This window comes from Oncorhynchus masou, chromosome 13 (assembly GCF_036934945.1).
Source record: "Oncorhynchus masou masou isolate Uvic2021 chromosome 13, UVic_Omas_1.1, whole genome shotgun sequence".
Classification (NCBI taxonomy): domain Eukaryota; kingdom Metazoa; phylum Chordata; class Actinopteri; order Salmoniformes; family Salmonidae; genus Oncorhynchus; species Oncorhynchus masou.
In genome coordinates, this window is record NC_088224.1 from 90431827 (window position 1) to 90451616 (window position 19790).

General features: G+C 42.1%; 1 protein-coding gene across 1 annotated transcript in view; it reads left to right on the forward strand.

The window, feature by feature from the left end:
* Positions 1-653: 653 nt before the first annotated feature.
* Positions 654-19790, forward strand: part of LOC135553475 (collagen alpha-1(XXVI) chain-like) — a gene marked incomplete at its 5' end in the record, with an annotated part of 53414 nt that continues 34277 nt past the window's right edge. The window contains 3 exons of the mRNA XM_064985581.1: positions 654-943; positions 1705-1827; positions 1946-2049. Of these exons, the coding sequence (XP_064841653.1) occupies positions 654-943; positions 1705-1827; positions 1946-2049 (517 nt within the window). The remainder of the gene's footprint in view (positions 944-1704; positions 1828-1945; positions 2050-19790) is intronic.

The following is a 19790-nucleotide window of genomic DNA, read 5'->3' on the forward strand; positions in this document are numbered from 1 at the left end:
TGGATGATTCTTTGACAAAGTAAGTTTGAAGGACACAGTTATTATTTCAATTAAAAATCATTATTTATAACCTTGTCAACGTCTTGACTATATTTCCAATTCATTTTGCAACTAATTTCATGTATGTTTTCATGAAAAACAAAGAAATTTCTAAGTGACCCCAAACTTTTGAACGGTAGTGTATTTTACTGAAGGGAGGGCCATCCATTTTCATTTCTGAGAGATCCGATTTTCTCCAGGTTCCACTAATTTTAAATAACGCACAGTCCCTAAAATGTGACAGGATGTGCTTTTATAATCCATAGGATTAAGTGAAATCGTTTTTAATTCCTAGCAATTTAACCTTTATTCTAAATCAAAATTGTGAGAAGCAGCTGATTTTAGTCCCAAAATCTCTCCTATTAAATGCGGTTCCGATGTGGTTTTCTACCTCACCAGACTTCACCACGCTTTTTACGCACATCAACTCCAGTAGATATCTGACTCCTTCATCCTCGCAGGGGGTCCAACGTCAGAGAAGTGTTTAAAACGCAGATTATTCCCTGGGAATGGGTGTCAGTGTAATGCATTTTGACTTGAGTTATTGGTTTTATCCAGCGCTCTGTCTTGTAGTCTGTACCATGGCGAACTCATAAACGCTGTACTGTTGACTACTACGGTGTATTTATTCCACATCTGACAAAGATCTAATCCTTCGAAGAGATTCAAACTTTTTTTTTATCAACGGAAGCCTACAGCAACTAGCGTTTTGGAACTCTGTGGAGACGCCATTGGCAATGACATCGCTCCCGTGCGCTCTGTGCATAATATGGATATGTCTGATCTGTCATTCGACGGGAACGGGATTTATTTACAAGTTTCCCGGAGTGACTGGCCAAAGCGTCAACTCGGAGCAGAGCGCGACCACAGGTTCACCAGGCAGCGGATCAAACATTCACCTCAGGTGAGCACATCATGACGCACGGAGAGAATTCATTGTGAGGATGGCCAGAATTTGCCAAAATGAAACATCATTTATTTACAATGTCACCATTGATAGAGAAATGTTTAATGTATGACTAAAACTATTCATTATCAGCACTGGGATCAGATTTCTGGGGAAAAGGGGTAAGAGCTGATGCTTGCAGTTATTGTAGGATTTATATATCCTGTAGTGGATGATGGGTTATTGTAGGATTTATATCTCCTGTAGTGGATGAAGGGTTATTGTAGGATTTATATCTCCTATAGTGGATGAAGGGTTATTGTAGGATTTATATCTCCTGTAGGGGATGAAGGGTTATTGTAGGATTTATATCTCCTATAGTGGATGAAGGGTTATTGTAGGATTTATATCTCCTATAGTGGATGAAGGGTTATTGTAGGATTTATATCTCCTGTAGGGGATGAAGGGTTATTGTAGGATTTATATCTCCTATAGTGGATGAAGGGTTATTGTAGGATTTATATCTCCTGTAGTGGATGAAGGGTTATTGTAGGATTTATATCTCCTATAGTGGATGAAGGGTTATTGTAGGATTTATATCTCCTATAGTGGATGAAGGGTTATTGTAGGATTTATATCTCCTGTAGGGGATGAAGGGTTATTGTAGGGATGTATAAAATATATACAGGATATGTTTTTAGAGTATTTGACAACCTTACATTGTGACCTGTGTTAGATGTTATGATAGCAAGACCCATATGGTATGTCTGTGACTACAGGAACTGGTGCCAGTACACTGTGTTGAGGACAGTGAAGTGCCAGGTGCACAATGGGACAGAGACCACAGTGCAGAGAGTGTTTCAAGGCTGCCGCTGGCCAGGACCCTGCTCCAAACTCATCAGGTAGGACTGGACCAGACGACCCCAGAGTACTGTTTTGATATAAATGACATCTTATAGTGTATATAGTAGCAATAGTTCACATGAAGATGTTCCTGTGTTGACACTGTCCCTCCGTCAGCTACAGGACCGTGGTCAGGCCGTCTTACAAGGTGGCCTATCGGCAGATCACAGCTCGGGAGTGGAGGTGCTGTCCTGGGTTTGTAGGAGGTGAATGTCGAGAAGGTGAGCATTCACACTCATAATCATGCCATCTATCTCTCCTCACCCTAATGTAAACCTGTATAACCCTCTATCTCTCCTCACCCTCATGTAAACCCATATAACCCTCTATCTCTCCTCACCCTAATGTAAACCTGTATAACCCTCTATCTCTCCTCACCCTAATGTAAACCTGTATAACCCTCTATCTCTCCTCACCCTAATGTAAACCTGTATAACCCTCTATCTCTCCTCACCCTAATGTAAACCTGTATCACCCTCTATCTCTCCTCACCCTAATGTAAACCTGTATAACCCTCTATCTCTCCTCACCCTAATGTAAACCTGTATAACCCTCTATCTCTCCTCACCCTAATGTAAACCTGAATAATCCTATATCTCTCCTCATCCTAATGTAAACCTGTATAACCAATGATGTTGTGTTAAATAGGTGGGTAAACTCTGATCGCCGGTCACAGTGAGAAAAGTAACGCCTCCTAAACTTTCAATGCATTTTTTTTCTCTCTCTCTCAAAAGCCTTATAAACTGTTGCGGATTTTTTTTATTTTTTTTTATTAGGGAAAACTGTGTTTACTTTACACTCCACTACACCACTGGTTATAATCCACTACACCACTGGTTATAATCCACTACACCACTGGTTATAATCCACTACACCACTGGTTATAATCCACTACACCACTGGTTACAATCCTCTACACCACTGGTTACACCACTGGTTATAATCCACTACACCACTGGTTATAATCCTCTACACCACTGGTTATAATCCACTACACCACTAGTTATAATCCACTACACCACTAGTTATAATCCACTACACCACTGGTTATAATCCACTACACCACTAGTTATAATCCACTACACCACTGGTTATAATCCTCTACACCACTGGTTATAATCCACTACACTACTGGTTATAATCCACTACACCACTGGTTATAATCCACTACACCACTGGTTATAATCCACTACACCACTGGTTATAATCCACTACACCACTGGTTATAATCCACTACACCACTGGTTATAATCCACTACACCACTGGTTATAATCCTCTACACCACTGGTTATAATCCACTACACCACTGGTTATAATCCTCTACACCACTGGTTATAATCCACTACACCACTAGTTATAATCCACTACACTACTGGTTATAATCCTCTACACTACTGGTTATAATCCACTACACCACTGGTTATAATCCTCTACACTACTGGTTATAATCCACTACACTACTGGTTATAATCCACTACACCACTGGTTATAATCCACTACACTACTGGTTATAATCCTCTACACCACTGGTTATAATCCACTACACCACTGGTTATAATCCACTACACCACTGGTTATAATCCACTACACCACTGGTTATAATCCTCTACACCACTGGTTATAATCCACTACACCACTGGTTATAATCCTCTACACCACTGGTTATAATCCACTACACCACTAGTTATAATCCACTACACTGGTTATAATCCACTACACCACTAGTTATAATCCTCTACACCACTGGTTATAATCCACTACACCACTGGTTATAATCCTCTACACCACTGGTTATAATCCACTACACTGGTTATAATCCACTACACCACTAGTTATAATCCACTACACCACTGGTTATAATCCACTACACCACTGGTTATAATCCACTACACCACTGGTTATAATCCACTACACCACTGGTTATAATCCACTACACCACTGGTTATAATCCTCTACACTGGTTATAATCCACTACACCACTGGTTATAATCCACTACACCACTGGTTATAATCCACTACACCACTGGTTATAATCCTCTACACCACTGGTTATAATCCACTACACCACTGGTTATAATCCACTACACCACTGGTTATAATCCACTACACCACTGGTTATAATCCACTACACCACTGGTTATAATCCACTACACTACTGGTTATAATCCACTACACTACTGGTTATAATCCTCTACACCACTGGTTATAATCCACTACACCACTGGTTATAATCCTCTACACTACTGGTTATAATCCACTACACCACTGGTTATAATCCTCTACACTACTGGTTATAATCCACTACACCACTAGTTATAATCCACTACACCACTGGTTATAATCCTCTACACCACTGGTTATAATCCTCTACACTGGTTATAATCCACTACACCACTGGTTATAATCCACTACACCACTGGTTATAATCCACTACACCACTGGTTATAATCCACTACACCACTGGTTATAATCCTCTACACCACTGGTTATAATCCTCTACACTACTGGTTATAATCCACTACACCACTGGTTATAATCCACTACACTGGTTATAATCCACTACACCACTAGTTATAATCCACTATACCACTGGTTATAATCCACTACACCACTGGTTATAATCCACTACACTGGTTATAATCCACTACACCACTGGTTATAATCCTCTACACTGGTTATAATCCACTACACCACTGGTTATAATCCACTACACCACTGGTTATAATCCACTACACCACTGGTTATAATCCACTACACCACTGGTTATAATCTACACTGGTTATACACTACACCACTAGTTATAATCCACTACACCACTAGTTATAATCCACTACACTGGTTATAATCCACTACACCACTGGTTATAATCCTCTACACTGGTTATAATCCACTACACCACTAGTTATAATCCACTACACCACTGGTTATAATCCACTACACTGGTTATAATCCACTACACCACTGGTTATAATCCTCTACACTGGTTATAATCCACTACACCACTAGTTATAATCCTCTACACTGGTTATAATCCACTACACCACTGGTTATAATCCACTACACCACTGGTTATAATCCACTACACCACTGGTTATAATCCTCTACACTGGTTATAATCCTCTACACCACTGGTTATAATCCTCTACACTGGTTATAATCCACTACACCACTAGTTATAATCCACTACACCACTAGTTATAATCCACTACACCACTGGTTATAATCCACTACACCACTAGTTATAATCCACTACACCACTGGTTATAATCCACTACACCACTGGTTATAATCCACTACACCACTGGTTATAATCCACTACACCACTGGTTATAATCCTCTACACTGGTTATAATTCACTACACCACTAGTTATAATCCACTACACCACTGGTTATAATCCTCTACACTACTGGTTATAATCCTCTACACTGGTTATAATCCACTACACCACTAGTTATAATCCACTACACTGGTTATAATCCTCTACACTGGTTATAATCCACTAAACACTGGTTATAATCCTCTACACTGGTTATAATCCACTACACCACTAGTTATAATCCACTACACCACTGGTTATAATCCACTACACCACTAGTTATAATCCACTACACCACTAGTTATAATTCACTACACCACTAGTTATAATCCACTACACCACTGGTTATAATCCTCTACACTGGTTATAATCCACTACACCACTGGTTATAATCCTCTACACTGGTTATAATCCACTACACCACTAGTTATAATCCACTACACCACTGGTTATAATCCACTACACCACTAGTTATAATCCACTACACCACTAGTTATAATTCACTACACCACTAGTTATAATCCACTACACCACTGGTTATAATCCTCTACACTGGTTATAATCCACTACACCACTGGTTATAATCCTCTACACTGGTTATAATCCACTACACCACTGGTTATAATCCTCTACACCACTGGTTATAATCCTCTACACTACTGGTTATAATCCTCTACACCACTGGTTATAATCCACTACACTACTGGTTATAATCCTCTACACCACTGGTTATAATCCACTACACTACTGGTTATAATCCACTACACCACTGGTTATAATCCACTACACCACTGGTTATAATCCTCTACACACTGGTTATAATCCTCTACACCACTGGTTATAATCCTCTACACTGGTTATAATCCACTACACCACTGGTTATAATCCACTACACCACTAGTTATAATCCACTACACCACTGGTTATAATCCACTACACCACTGGTTATAATCCTCTACACCACTAGTTATAATCCTCTACACTACTGGTTATAATCCACTACACTACTGGTTATAATCCACTACACTACTGGTTATAATCCTCTACACCACTGGTTATAATCCACTACACTACTGGTTATAATCCACTACACTGGTTATAATCCACTACACTGGTTATAATCCACTACACTACTGGTTATAATCCACTACACCACTGGTTATAATCCTCTACACCACTGGTTATAATCCACTACACTACTGGTTATAATCCACTACACTACTGGTTATAATCCACTACACCACTAGTTATAATCCTCTACACCATTGGTTATAATCCTCTACACCACTGGTTATAATCCACTACACTGGTTATAATCCACTACACTACTGGTTATAATTCACTACACTACTGGTTATAATCCACTACACTACTGGTTATAATCCACTACACCACTGGTTATAATCCTCTACACCACTGGTTATAATCCACTACACCACTGGTTATAATCCACTACACTACTGGTTATAATCCACTACACCACTAGTTATAATCCACTACACCACTAGTTATAATCCTCTACACTGGTTATAATCCACTACACCACTGGTTATAATCCACTACACCACTGGTTATAATCCTCTACACTACTGGTTATAATCCTCTACACCACAGGTTATAATCCACTACACTACTGGTTATAATCCTCTACACTACTGGTTATAATCCTCTACACCACTAGTTATAATCCACTACACCACTAGTTATAATCCACTACACCACTGGTTATAATCCACTACACCACTGGTTATAATCCTCTACACTACTGGTTATAATCCTCTACACCACAGGTTATAATCCACTACACTACTGGTTATAATCCACTACACCACTAGTTATAATCCACTACACCACTGGTTATAATCCTCTACACCACTGATTATAATCCTCTACACTGGTTATAATCCACTACACCACTGGTTATAATCCACTACACTGGTTATAATCCACTACACTACTGGTTATAATCCACTACACCACTGGTTATAATCCTCTACACCACTGGTTATAATCCTCTACACCACTGGTTATAATCCACTACACTACTGGTTATAATCCTCTACACTACTGGTTATAATCCACTACACCACTGGTTATAATCCTCTACACTACTGGTTATAATCCACTACACCACTGGTTATAATCCTCTACACCACTGGTTATAATCCTCTACACTACTGGTTATAATCCTCTACACCACTGGTTATAATCCTCTACACTGGTTATAATCCTCTACACCACTGGTTATAATCCACTACACCACTGGTTATAATCCACTACACCACTGGTTATAATCCTCTACACCACTGGTTATAATCCTCTACACTGGTTATAATCCACTACACCACTGGTTATAATCCTCTACACCACTAGTTATAATCCTCTACACTGGTTATAATCCTCTACACCACTAGTTATAATCCTCTACACCACTAGTTATAATCCTCTACACCACTAGTTATAATCCACTACACTACTGGTTATAATCCACTACACTACTGGTTATAATCCTCTACACTACTGGTTATAATCCACTACACTACTGGTTGTAATCCTCTACACCACTAGTTATAATCCACTACACTACTGGTTATAATCCACTACACTACTGGTTATAATCCTCTACACTACTGGTTATAATCCACTACACTACTGGTTATAATCCTCTACACTACTGGTTATAATCCACTACACTACTGGTTATAATCCACTACACCACTGGTTATAATCCTCTACACTACTGGTTATAATCCTCTACACTACTGGTTATAATCCTCTACACTACTGGTTATAATCCACTACACTACTAGTTATAATCCACTACACTACTGGTTATAATCCACTACACCACTGGTTATAATCCACTACACCACTGGTTATAATCCACTACACTACTGGTTATAATCCTCTACACCACTGGTTATAATCCACTACACTACTGGTTATAATCCACTACACTACTGGTTATAATCCACTACACTACTGGTTATAATCCACTACACTACTGGTTATAATCCTCTACACTACTGGTTATAATCCACTACACTACTGGTTATAATCCACTACACCACTGGTTATAATCCTCTACACTACTGGTTATAATCCTCTACACTACTGGTTATAATCCACTACACTACTGGTTATAATCCACTACACTACTAGTTATAATCCACTACACTACTGGTTATAATCCACTACACCACTGGTTATAATCCTCTACACCACTGGTTATAATCCACTACACTACTGGTTATAATCCACTACACTACTGGTTATAATCCACTACACTACTGGTTATAATCCACTACACTACTGGTTATAATCCACTACACTGGTTATAATCCACTACACTGGTTATAATCCACTACACTACTGGTTATAATCCACTACACCACTGGTTATAATCCTCTACCTGTTCTCCATTTCCTCAGTTGATAATGTTAGTTTGGCTTAGCAAACATTCTAAAACATTCTGTATATATTTGGTCAGACTAATGTTTAATATACTGAGGGAAGGTCTTCTTTAAAGGTGTTAGCCAGTTGCTGTTGTACGGGGACTGTAACAGACTCAGACTCGACATTACTATGGCCGAGGAGGAATAAGGTATAAGAGCTGTTACCTGGCACACGAGGGAGAAAAGTAACTGTGAGAAGTACTGTAGTTATGATCGACTGCTGGTTGATATCCTGCTACATTACTGTAGGTTTGGGAACTTAAGGTGTGTTGAATTAAAAGTTGGGACCGAGGAGCCTGTTTTTGATTATATTTAAGAACATGTTCCACAATTTTAAAAAGGGGGGGGTTGAAAGGTCTGCTGAGGCTCTGTAGTTGTGTACATACTCCTCAGGCCTGTAATCGAGATGCTTTTGTGTCTGACAGAGAGAGAGAGAGGGAGAGAGAGAGAGAGAGAGAGAGAGAGAGAGAGAGAGAGAGAGAGGGAGAGAAAGAGAGGGAGGGAGAGAGAGAGAGAGAGAGGAGAGAGAGAGAGAGAGAGAGGGAGACAGAGAGACAGAGAGGAGAGAGAGAGAGAGAGACAGAGAGGAGAGAGAGAGAGGGAGATGGAGAGAGAGAGAGAGAGGGAGATGGAGAGAGAGAGAGAGACAGAGAGGAGAGAGAGAGAGACAGAGAGGAGAGAGAGAGAGGGAGATAGAGAGAGAGACAGAGAGGAGAGAGAGAGGGAGATGGAGAGAGAGAGAGAGAGAGAGAGTAGAGAGAGAGAGAGAGAGAGGAGAGAGAGAGATGACGTTGTCAGGAGATTTGTCAAAATGAAACATCATTTATTTACAACGTCACCAATGATAGAGAAATGTTTAATGTACGACTAAAACTGTTGGTTATCAGCTCTGGTATCAGATTTCTGGGGGAAAAGGGGTAAGAGCTGATGCTTGCAGTTATTGTAGGATTTATATCTCCTGTAGTGGATGAAGGGTTATTGTAGGATTTATATCTCCTGTAGTGGATGAAGGGTTATCTCCTATAGTAGGGATTTAGGATTTATATCTCCTGTAGTGGATGAAGGGATTTATATCTCCTATGTGGATGAAGGGATTTATATCTCCTATAGTGGATGAAGGGTTATTGTAGGATTTATATCTCCTGTAGCGGATGAAGGGTTATTGTAGGATTTATATCTCCTATAGTGGATGAAGGGTTATTGTAGAGATGTATAAAATATATACAGGATATGTTTTTAGAGTATTTGACAACCTTACATTGTGACCTGTGTTAGATGTTATGATAACACGACCCATATGGTATGTCTGTGACTACAGGATCTGGTCAGCAGGAGCAAGAGATGTTTCTCTAACTCCCCCTCCCCATATTTCCCCATTATAGTGAAAGGGTTGAAAAATAGGCTCTATGAATCATATGAAAACGAGGTAGAGAGTCTTGTAAAGCGTGAGGCGATAGGGAGGCAGGGCACCACAAACCTCAGGCTCCCAGTCCAGTAAAGAGATAGGTTGGACTTAGAGGAACTACTCGAGACTTCCTGCCCAGTAAAGAGAGGTTGGACTGGGGGGAACCACTAGAAGCGGTCAGGCTGGCTGAAAACAGAGTGGGAGGATGTGGAGTGTAGGCCCCAGCTCTCTGGTCTCCAGGGTTTAGTCTACTAAATATACCTTCACACTTTGGCAAGCACCACACTCACTTACTGCACACACAGCGCCGTCAGAAAGTATTCACACCCCTTGACTTATTCCACATGTTGTTGTGTTACCGCCTAAATTCTAAATTGATTTTTAAAAAAACATTCACTCATCAACACACAATACCCCATAATGACATCACAATATCCCATAATGACATCACAATATCCCATAATGACAAAGTAAAAACATATTTTTAGACATTTTAGTTAATTTATTGAAAATGTAATACAGAAATGTCTAATTTACATAAGTATTCACACCCCTGAGTCAATACACATTAGAATCACCTTTGGCAGCGATTACAGCTTAGTCTTTCTGGGTAAGTCTCTAAGAGCTTTGCACACCTGAATTGTACAATATTTGCACATTATTCTTTAAAGAATTCTTCAAGCTCTGTTAAGTTTATTGTTAATCATTGCTGGACAGCCATTTTCAAGTCTTGCCATAGATTTTCAAGCCGGTTTTAAGTCGAAAGTGTTACTAGGCCAGTCAAGAACATTCAATGCTCCTGAGTGGCACAGCGGTCTAAGGCGCTGCATCTCAGTGCTAGAGGCGTCCCAACAGACACCCCGATTCAATTCCATGCTGTATCACAACCAGCTGGTGATTGGGAGTCTCACAGGGCGGCGCACATTTGGCCCAGCGTCGTAGGCCGTCATTTTAAATAATAATTTGTTCTTAACTTACTTGAATAGTTAAATAAAGGTTAAATAATAACATTTAACAAAAAAATGTAATCTTGGTAAGCAACTCCAGTGTATATTTGGACTTGTGTTTTAGGTTATTGTCCTATTGAAGGTGAATTTGTCTCCCAGAGTCTGTTGGAAAGCAGACTGAACCAGGTTTTCCTCTAGAATTTTGACTGTGCTTAGCTGTATCCTGTTTCTTTCTTATCCTAAAAAGCTCCCTAGTCCTTGTCGATGACAAGCATACCCATAACATGATGCAGCCACCACCATGCTTGAAAATATGAAGAATGGTACTCATTGATGTGTTGTGTTGGATTTGCCCCAAACATAACACTTTATATTCAGGACATAAAGCTAATTTCTTTACCACATTTTCTGCAGTTTTACTTTAGTGCCTTATTGCAAACAGGATGCGTGTTTTCCCTTGTCATTTAGGTTAGTATTGTGGAGTCTCTACAATGTTGTTGATCCATCCTCAGTTTTCTCCTATCACTGCCATTAAACTCTGTAACTGTTTTAAAGTGACCATTGGCCTCATGGTGAAATCCCTGAGCGGTTTCCTTCCTCTCCGGCAACTTAGTTAGGAAGGACGCCTGTATCTTTGTAGTGACTGGGTGTATTGATACACCATCCAAAGTGTAATTAATAACTTGTGTGCGTTAAAGAACCAGATGCTGCCCGCGGCCAGTGACGGACTTCTACGTCACATTACCTTCCTCCTCTCCTGAAGCGACCATGTTCGGGAGCCTTGATAGGTAGTCCGCAGTAACGTTCTCTTTTCCTGCCTTGTGACGGACACAGAACCTGAAGGGCTGGAGCTCCAGATACCACCTGGTCACACGAGAATTCCGGTCCTTCATGGTCTGGATCCAGGTCAGTGCTCTGTGGTCTGTGTGCAGGTCAAATTCCCTCCCAAGAAGGTAGTAACGGAGGCTATCTAGGGCCCACTTTATAGCCAGGCACTCCTTTTCGATTGTAGAATACCTGATTTCCCTGGGCAACAGCTTCCGACTCAGGTACAGCACAGGAAGCTCTTCCCTTGGCTCCCCTTGGGCCAGTACAGCACCAATTCCTACAGCCGAAGCGTCCACCTGCACGAGAAATCTCTTCTGAAAATCAGGGGTCTGGAGAACAGGGAATGAGCACAGTCGTTTTTTCAGTGTCATGAAGGCTTCCTCACACTCCTCAGTCCACTTCACAGGGTTGCTGGCCCCCTTCGAAGTGAGGTTGGTCAGAGGGACAGCGATGGTCGAAAACTGTGGAATGAATCTCCGGTACCACCCTGCCAGACCTAGGAAGGACTTCACCTGTGTCTTGGTTCTGGGTCGAGGGCTATTCCTGATGGACTCCACTTTCTCCACCAGAGGCCGAACTTCACCCTTACCCAGCTGGTAACCCAGGTACTTTGTCTCCTGTTTCGCCCAATCACACTTCAGGAGGTTAAGAGTGAGGCCTGCTTCATGGATCTTCCCCAGGACTCTGCTAAGATGCTGTATGTGCTCCTCCCAGGAGTGGCTGTAGATCACCACGTCGTCCAAGTAAGCAGCACAGTAATCGTCACAGTCCTGGAGGACCTTGTCCATCAGCCTCTGGAAAGTCGCAGGGGCCCCATGAAGGCCAAACGGCATGACCTTGAACTGGAACAGGCCCATTGGCGTCCGGAACAAAAAACAACAGTACTGCCATCAACGTCTACCTTATGGGACAGCTTAAAAACAATGCTGCCCCATCCACAGCTCAATCCAAACTGCCTCTTTAGAGACTGGAGGAGAGGCTCCTTTTGTAGGGATAGCCCCTCCCCTCAGAACAATTAACCCTAATTAATTAATCAATTAACAATACAAACCTACATTTTCCATGAACTAAACATACTAAAGGACATACATTGCAACACGGTTTTAAACAATATCACAACATAACATTTACAACATTACATCACTACTGACAATATCTTTCAATATGCCCATATACATTAATGAGCCATTTGGGACAGGCACTATAAAGCCAACCCAATTCCCTTAGCTCGGGTCCTTTTCCAGCATACCCGGAAGCTACAGAGATTGAGAGAGAGGAACAGAACAAACAAACAATGCGCTCATCCACAACATTGATAAGTATAATAATTATTGTATCTCTCAAATATGAACATTGACAAGTGTGAAATGCATGCACCAAGACAGAAGTTAATTTGTGTGTCGACCCACATTGTTAACTTATCTTATAATGGCGCAGGGAGGAGTGATGAATATGTGTGTGCGTTAAAGAACCAAATGCTGCCCGCGGCCAGTGACGGACTTCTACGTCACAACCATCCTCAAAGGGATATTCAATGTCTGCTTATTTTAATTTTTTACCCATCTACCGCTAGGTGGCCTTCTTTGTGAGGCGTTGGGAGACCTCCCTGGTCTTTGTGGTTGAATCCGTGTTTGAAATTCACTGCTCGACTGAGGGACCTTACAGACAATTGATAACAAGGTCGTCATTTCAACACTATTATTGCACACAGAACTTATTATGTGACGTGTTAAGCAAATGCATAATCCTGAACTGAGGCCATAACAAAAGGGTTGAATACTTATCGACTCAAGACATTTACGGTTTCATTTTTCATTTGAAAGCATTTCTAAAAACATAATTCGTCTATGACATTATAGGGTATTGTTTTTGTGACAAAACATAAATTCAGGCTGTAAAACAACAAAATGTGGGGAAAGTCAAGGTGTGTGAACACTTTCTGAAGGCAGTGTACATACAGCATCATGCAATGGACAGGAAGTAGTTGAGTTGTATATCAAATCAAATCAAATCACATTTTATTTGTCACATACACATGGTTAGCAGATGTTAATCACATGCTTGTGCTTCTAGTTTCGACAATGCAGTAATAACCAACAAGTAATCTAACTAACAATTCCTAATACTGTCTTATACACAGTGTTAAGTGAACATAGGCAAGATACAGTAGATGGTATCGAGTACAGTATATACATGTGAGATGAGTATGTACACAAAGTGGCATAGTTAAAGTGGCTATAAGGATACATACAGTATTATGCATAAGGATGCAGTCTAGTGATATATTTACAACATTTCCATCAATTCCCATTATTAAATGATATAGAGTAGGCAGCAGCCACTCAGTTAGTGGTGGCTGTTTAACAATGCTCCAGGGGCACCTTTCATCTTAGATTCACACACACACACACACACACACAGTGTAAGGGGATAAAGAATATGTACACACATACACACACAGCAGCACACACACACACACACACACACACACATGTATTACATAAGGACACACACACACACACACACACACACACACACACACACACACACACACACACGGCAGGGCAGTGTCCATTTTGTCAGGCCTCTGTTCAGCTCTATCCGAGACCAACAGCCTCGTGAATGAGAGTGAGGTGTGTTTTGAAGTCATAATAACCATTATTGATTATTATTGTCATTTGGCAACGTTAGACATTAAACATCTCACTGTTCCATCGATGTGGATAGGGGGTGTTCCCTCTGCTGTTTCCTGAAAAAAACTGAGGTTATTTTTGAATCCACTTTGTTTCCACGTCATTTTTTGTTGAACTGACGTGGGTGGAAACAACAGTGTTGAGGATTCAACCAGTTTTTGGTCCTGATGACGAGTGAGGGTATTATGGTGTTGAAAGCTGTAGTCGATGAACAGCATTACATAGGTATTCCTCTTGTCCATGTTTTACAGCTCATTTCCTGCGATTCTACACGTTGCCATCGGGTGGAGGCAAATGTTTGTAGTTTTTTATATGATAACTGATGATCAATGGGCAGGAGTGTTCCCTCTGCTGTTTCCAGTCCACGAATTGTAGTTTTGTTGACGTTAGGGAATGTTTCCTGACACCAGTGGGAGGCCCCACCACGGTCGGTAATTTGACCATGCTTACTACAAGTTTAGATAGCTGGCCGCTAGACTAATTTACCAATCTAAAATAAAATAGCTGACATGGGCAAATTCAGTGACTGCTGACGAACAACCATATTTATACATTCCACCTTGTGTATTCTACTATTCTAACTCTCAACAGTAAGTTGAGATCCCGACTGAGTTCCTAAAACAGTATGTTATTATTATTTAGTGTTTTGTGGGTCTACAAAGGGGAGAGCAGGCTGTCAGTTGCCCATCCCTGACCTAGACGATGCTTCATTGGAAAACAAAAATGAATTGCAAGATAAAGTTTCCAGTTTAGAGTTAAATCAAAAAGTTCGTTCATAGCCATCGATGTGTCTGCTTGGGGGGGATATATAGTTGAGTTGTATAACCTTTGTTGAAATGTGTTTTCATGTACGAGGACAATCCCATCCATATACAGAGAACTGGCCAATTCTCCTCTTCCCTGAGATGAGGTGTAAACCTCAGAGATGTCACTCACAGTCTGTTCCACATTCTGGAGTGTTGGATGTGGTACTAATGTAAGAAAGAAGCCCACTGATATAACCTTTGTTGAAATGTGTTTTCATGTGAGCCAATTCTCCTCTTCCCTGAGATGAGGTGTAAACCTCAGAGATGTCACTCACAGTCTGTTCCACATTCTGGAGTGTTGGATGTGGGATGAGACTGATTAAAGACGGAGTTTGGAGCGTTTCTCTATCAGCACTTGGCTCCATCGTGTCTCATTCATCAAAAGCCCACTGATATTGCCAACTACTTTAATGACTTTCTCATTGGCAAGATCAGAAAACGTAGGAATGACATGCCAGCAACAAACGCTGACACTACACATACAAGTATATTGGACCAAATTATGAAAGACAAGAATTGTAATTCCACAAAGTCAGTGTGGAAGAGGTGAAAAACTTATTGTGGTCTATCAACAATGACAAGCCACCAGGGTCTGACAACGTGGATGGAAAATGACTGAGGATAATAGCAGATGATATTACCTCTCCTATTTGCCATATCTTCAATTTAAGCCTCCTAGAAAGTGTGTGTCCTCAGGCCTGGAGGGAAGTCATTCAGCTACCCAAGAATAGTAAAGCCCCCTTTACTGGCTCAAATAGCTGACCAACCAGCCTGTTACCAAACCTTAGTAAATGTCTAGAAAAAATGTGTTTCCTTTTGTAGTCCTTTTGGTTGTCTCTGTAGTCCTTTTGGTTGTCTGTAGTCCTTTTGGTTGTCTCTGTAGTCCTTTTGGTTGTCTCTGTAGTCCTTTTGGTTGTCTATAGTCCTTTTGGTTGTCTCTGTAGTCCTTTTGGTTGTCTGTAGTCCTTTTGGTTGTCTCTGTAGTCCTTTTGGTTGTCTCTGTAGTCCTGTTCGTTGTCTCTGTAGTCCTTTTGGTTGTGTCTGTAGTCCTTTTGGTTGTGTCTGTAGTCCTTTTCGTTGTCTCTGTAGTCCTTTTCGTTGTCTCTGTAGTCCTTTTGGTTGTCTTTAGTCCTTTTGGTTGTCTGTAGTCCTTTTGGTTGTCTGTAGTCCTTTTGGTTGTCTCTGCAGTCCTTTTGGTTGTCTGCAGTCCTTTTGGTTGTCTGTAGTCCTTTTGGTTGTCTCTGTAGTCCTTTTGGTTGTCTCTGTAGTCCTTTTGGTTGTCTCTGTAGTCCTTTTGGTTGTCTCTGTAGTCCTTTTGGTTGTCTCTGTAGTCCTTTTGGTTGTCTGTAGTCCTTTTGGTTGTCTGTAGTCCTTTTCGTTGTCCGTAGTCCTTTTGGTTGTCTCTGTTGTCCTTTTGGTTGTCTGTAGTCCTTTTGGTTGTCTGTAGTCCTTTTGGTTGTCTGTAGTCCTTTTGGTTGTCTGTAGTCCTTTTGGTTGTCTCTGTAGTCCTTTTGGTTGTCTCTGTAGTCCTTTTGGTTGTCTCTGTAGTCCTTTTGGTTGTCTCTGTTGTCCTTTTGGTTGTCTCTGTAGTCCTTTTGGTTGTCTCTGTAGTCCTTTTGGTTGTCTCTGTAGTCCTTTTGGTTGTCTCTGTAGTCCTTTTGGTTGTCTCTGTAGTCCTTTTGCTTGTCTCTGTAGTCCTTTTGCTTGTCTCTGTAGTCCTTTTGCTTGTCTGTAGTCCTTTTGGTTGTCTCTGTAGTCCTTTTGGTTGTCTGTAGTCCTTTTGGTTGTCTCTGTAGTCCTTTTGGTTGTCTCTGTTGTCTTTGCTTTCTTACCATGAAAGATGCATGAATCCACTACTGTAAGTCTCTATGAATAAGAGTGTCTGTTAAATGACTAACATTTCAATGTAATGATGGTTTTGTTGTGTTTCGGTGGGGTGAGAAAGTCTCATTCTTGTCCGGCCACTAGATAAGAGGATGACATCACCATGCTGTTACCCAACAAACAGAAGTGATCTGAAATGTTTTTGGGTCGATGTGATTCTCTCTGGATGAATTGTACAGGCCAGTCACCTGTCTAGCTGGGTCGGAGGATTGAGTTGTCCCAACATATTGATGTGAAGCGGTAATCAGCAGTTGAAACAATAACAATTTCGGTAAACAGCTGAGTGATTATTGTGTTGGAGAAATGTCACCACACTCAAGTTCATAGTCAGAGCTATGGATGGAAGGACTGACCACCCATGATATCAACACTATAGTTTTTAACATGTTTTGAGGCTATAGTGTTTGTTTACATTTACTTTGTTCACAAACATTGAGGTATAAAAAAGCTTTCCACTGGGCACCAACTTTAATGGATGGAGCAACGGAGCACTTATCCTGTAGAGTCAGTCTTGCATATACCTTAATGGCTACGTAAAGGTTTTGGGAAGGTAAGGTAATCCTAGATCAGTGCCATCGATGAGACACATTCTGTTGAACCCCACTAATAAACTCTGAAGGCCAATACATCGTTTGCTCAGCCCTGTCTGTGTTGTCCTCTGGCGGCTGGGTCATGGTGGATATTTGAGAAGTCTGCTTATACATCAATCAAACTGCCGACTTGTTGTCCACTCTCCTCTTCGCTCCTCTTCTCTCCTCCTCTCTCCTCCTCTGTCCTCCTCTCTCCCCCTCTCTCCCCTCCTCTCTCCTCTTCTCTCCTTTCTCCTCTCTCCTCTTCTCTCCGCTCTCCTCCTCTCTCCCTCTCTCCTCCTCTCTCTTCTATCCTCCTCTCTCTCTCCTCTTCTCTCCTCCACTCTCCTCTTCTCTCCTCCTCTTTCCTCTTCTCTCCTCTTCTCTCCTCCTCTCTCCTCCTCTCTCCCCCCTCTCTTCTCTCCTCCTCTCTCCCCCCTCTCTTCTCTCCTCCTCTCTCCCCCCTCCTCCTCCTTTCCTCCTCTTCTCCTCCTCTCCTCTCTCTCCCACTCACTCCTCCTTTCTCCTCCTCTCTCTTCTTCTATCCTCCTCTCTCCTCCTCTCTCTTCATCTATCCTCCTCCTCTCCTCCTCTCTCCTCCTCCTCTCTCCTCCTCCTCTCTCGCCTCCTCTCTCCCACTCTCTACTCCTCTCTCCTCCTCTCTCTCCTCCTCTCTCTCCTCCTCTCTCTCCTCCTCTCTCTCCTCCTCTCTCTCCTCTTCTCTCCTTTCTCCTCCTCTCTCTTCTTCTATCCCCCTCTCTCTTCCTCTCTCTTCTATCCTCCTCTCTCCTCCTCTCTCGCCTCCTCTCCCACTCTCTACTCCTCTCTCCTCCTCTCTCTCCTCTTCTCTCCTTTCTCCTCCTCTCTCTTCTTCTATTCTCCTCTCTCCTCCTTTCTCTTCCTCTGTCTTTTTTCCTCCTCTCTCCTCCTCCCCTCCTCTCCTCCTCTCTCTTCTTCTATCCTCCTCTCTCTTCCTTTCTCTTCTTCTTTCCTCCTCTCTCCTCCTTTCTCCTCTTCTGTCTTTTATCCTCCTCTCTCCTCCTCTCTCTTCTTCTATCCTCCTCTCTCTTCCTCTCTCTTCTTCTATCCTCCTCTGTCTTCCTCCTCTCTCTTCTTCTATCCTCCTCTTTCTTCCTCTCTCTTCTTCTATCTTCCTCTCTCCTCTTCTCTCTCCTCTTCTCTCTCCTCCTCTCTCCCCTCCTCTCTCCTCCTCTCTCTACTCCTCTCTCCTGCTCTCTCTTCTTCTATCCTCCTCTCTCCTCCTCTCTCTCCTCCTCTCTCCTGCTCTCTCTTCTATCCTCCTCTCTCTTCTTCTATCCTCCTCTCTCCTCCTCTCTTCTTCCGTCCTCCTCTCTCTTCCTCTCTCTTCTTCTATCCTCCTCTCTCCTCCTTTATCCTCATCTGTCTTTTATCCTCCTCTCTCCTCCTCTCTCTCCTCCTCTCTCCTCCTCTCTCTTCATCTATCCTCCTCTCTCCTCCTCTCTCCTCTTCTCTCTCCTCCTCTCTCCCCTCCTCTCTCCTCCTCTCTCTACTCCTCTCTCCTGCTCTCTCCTCTTCTCTCCTCCTCTCTCTCCTCCTCTCTCCTCCTCTCTCCTCCTCTCTCCTCCTCTCTCTTCATCTATCCTCCTCTATCCTCCTCTATCCTCCTCTCTCCTCCTCTCTCCTCTTCTCTCTCCTCCTCTCTCCTCCTCTCTCTATCCTCTCCTCCTCTCTCCTCCTCTCTCTCCTCCTCTCTCCTCCTCTCTCTTCATCTATCCTCCTCTCTCCTCCTCTCTCCTCTTCTCTCTCCTCCTCTCTCCTCCTCTCTCCTCCCTCCTCCTCCTCCTCTCTCCTCCTCTCTCTCCTCCTCTCTCCTCTCTCTCTCTTCTCTCTCCTCTCTCCTCTCTCTCTTCTCTCTATCCTCCTCTCCTCTCCTCTTCTCTCTCCTCCTCTCTCTCCTCCTCTCTCTTCCTCTCTCTCCTCCTCTCTCCTCTTCTCTCGCCTCTTCTCTCTACTCCTCTCTCCTGCTCTCTCTTCTTCTATCCTCCTCTCTCTCTTCCTCTCTCTCCTCCTCTCT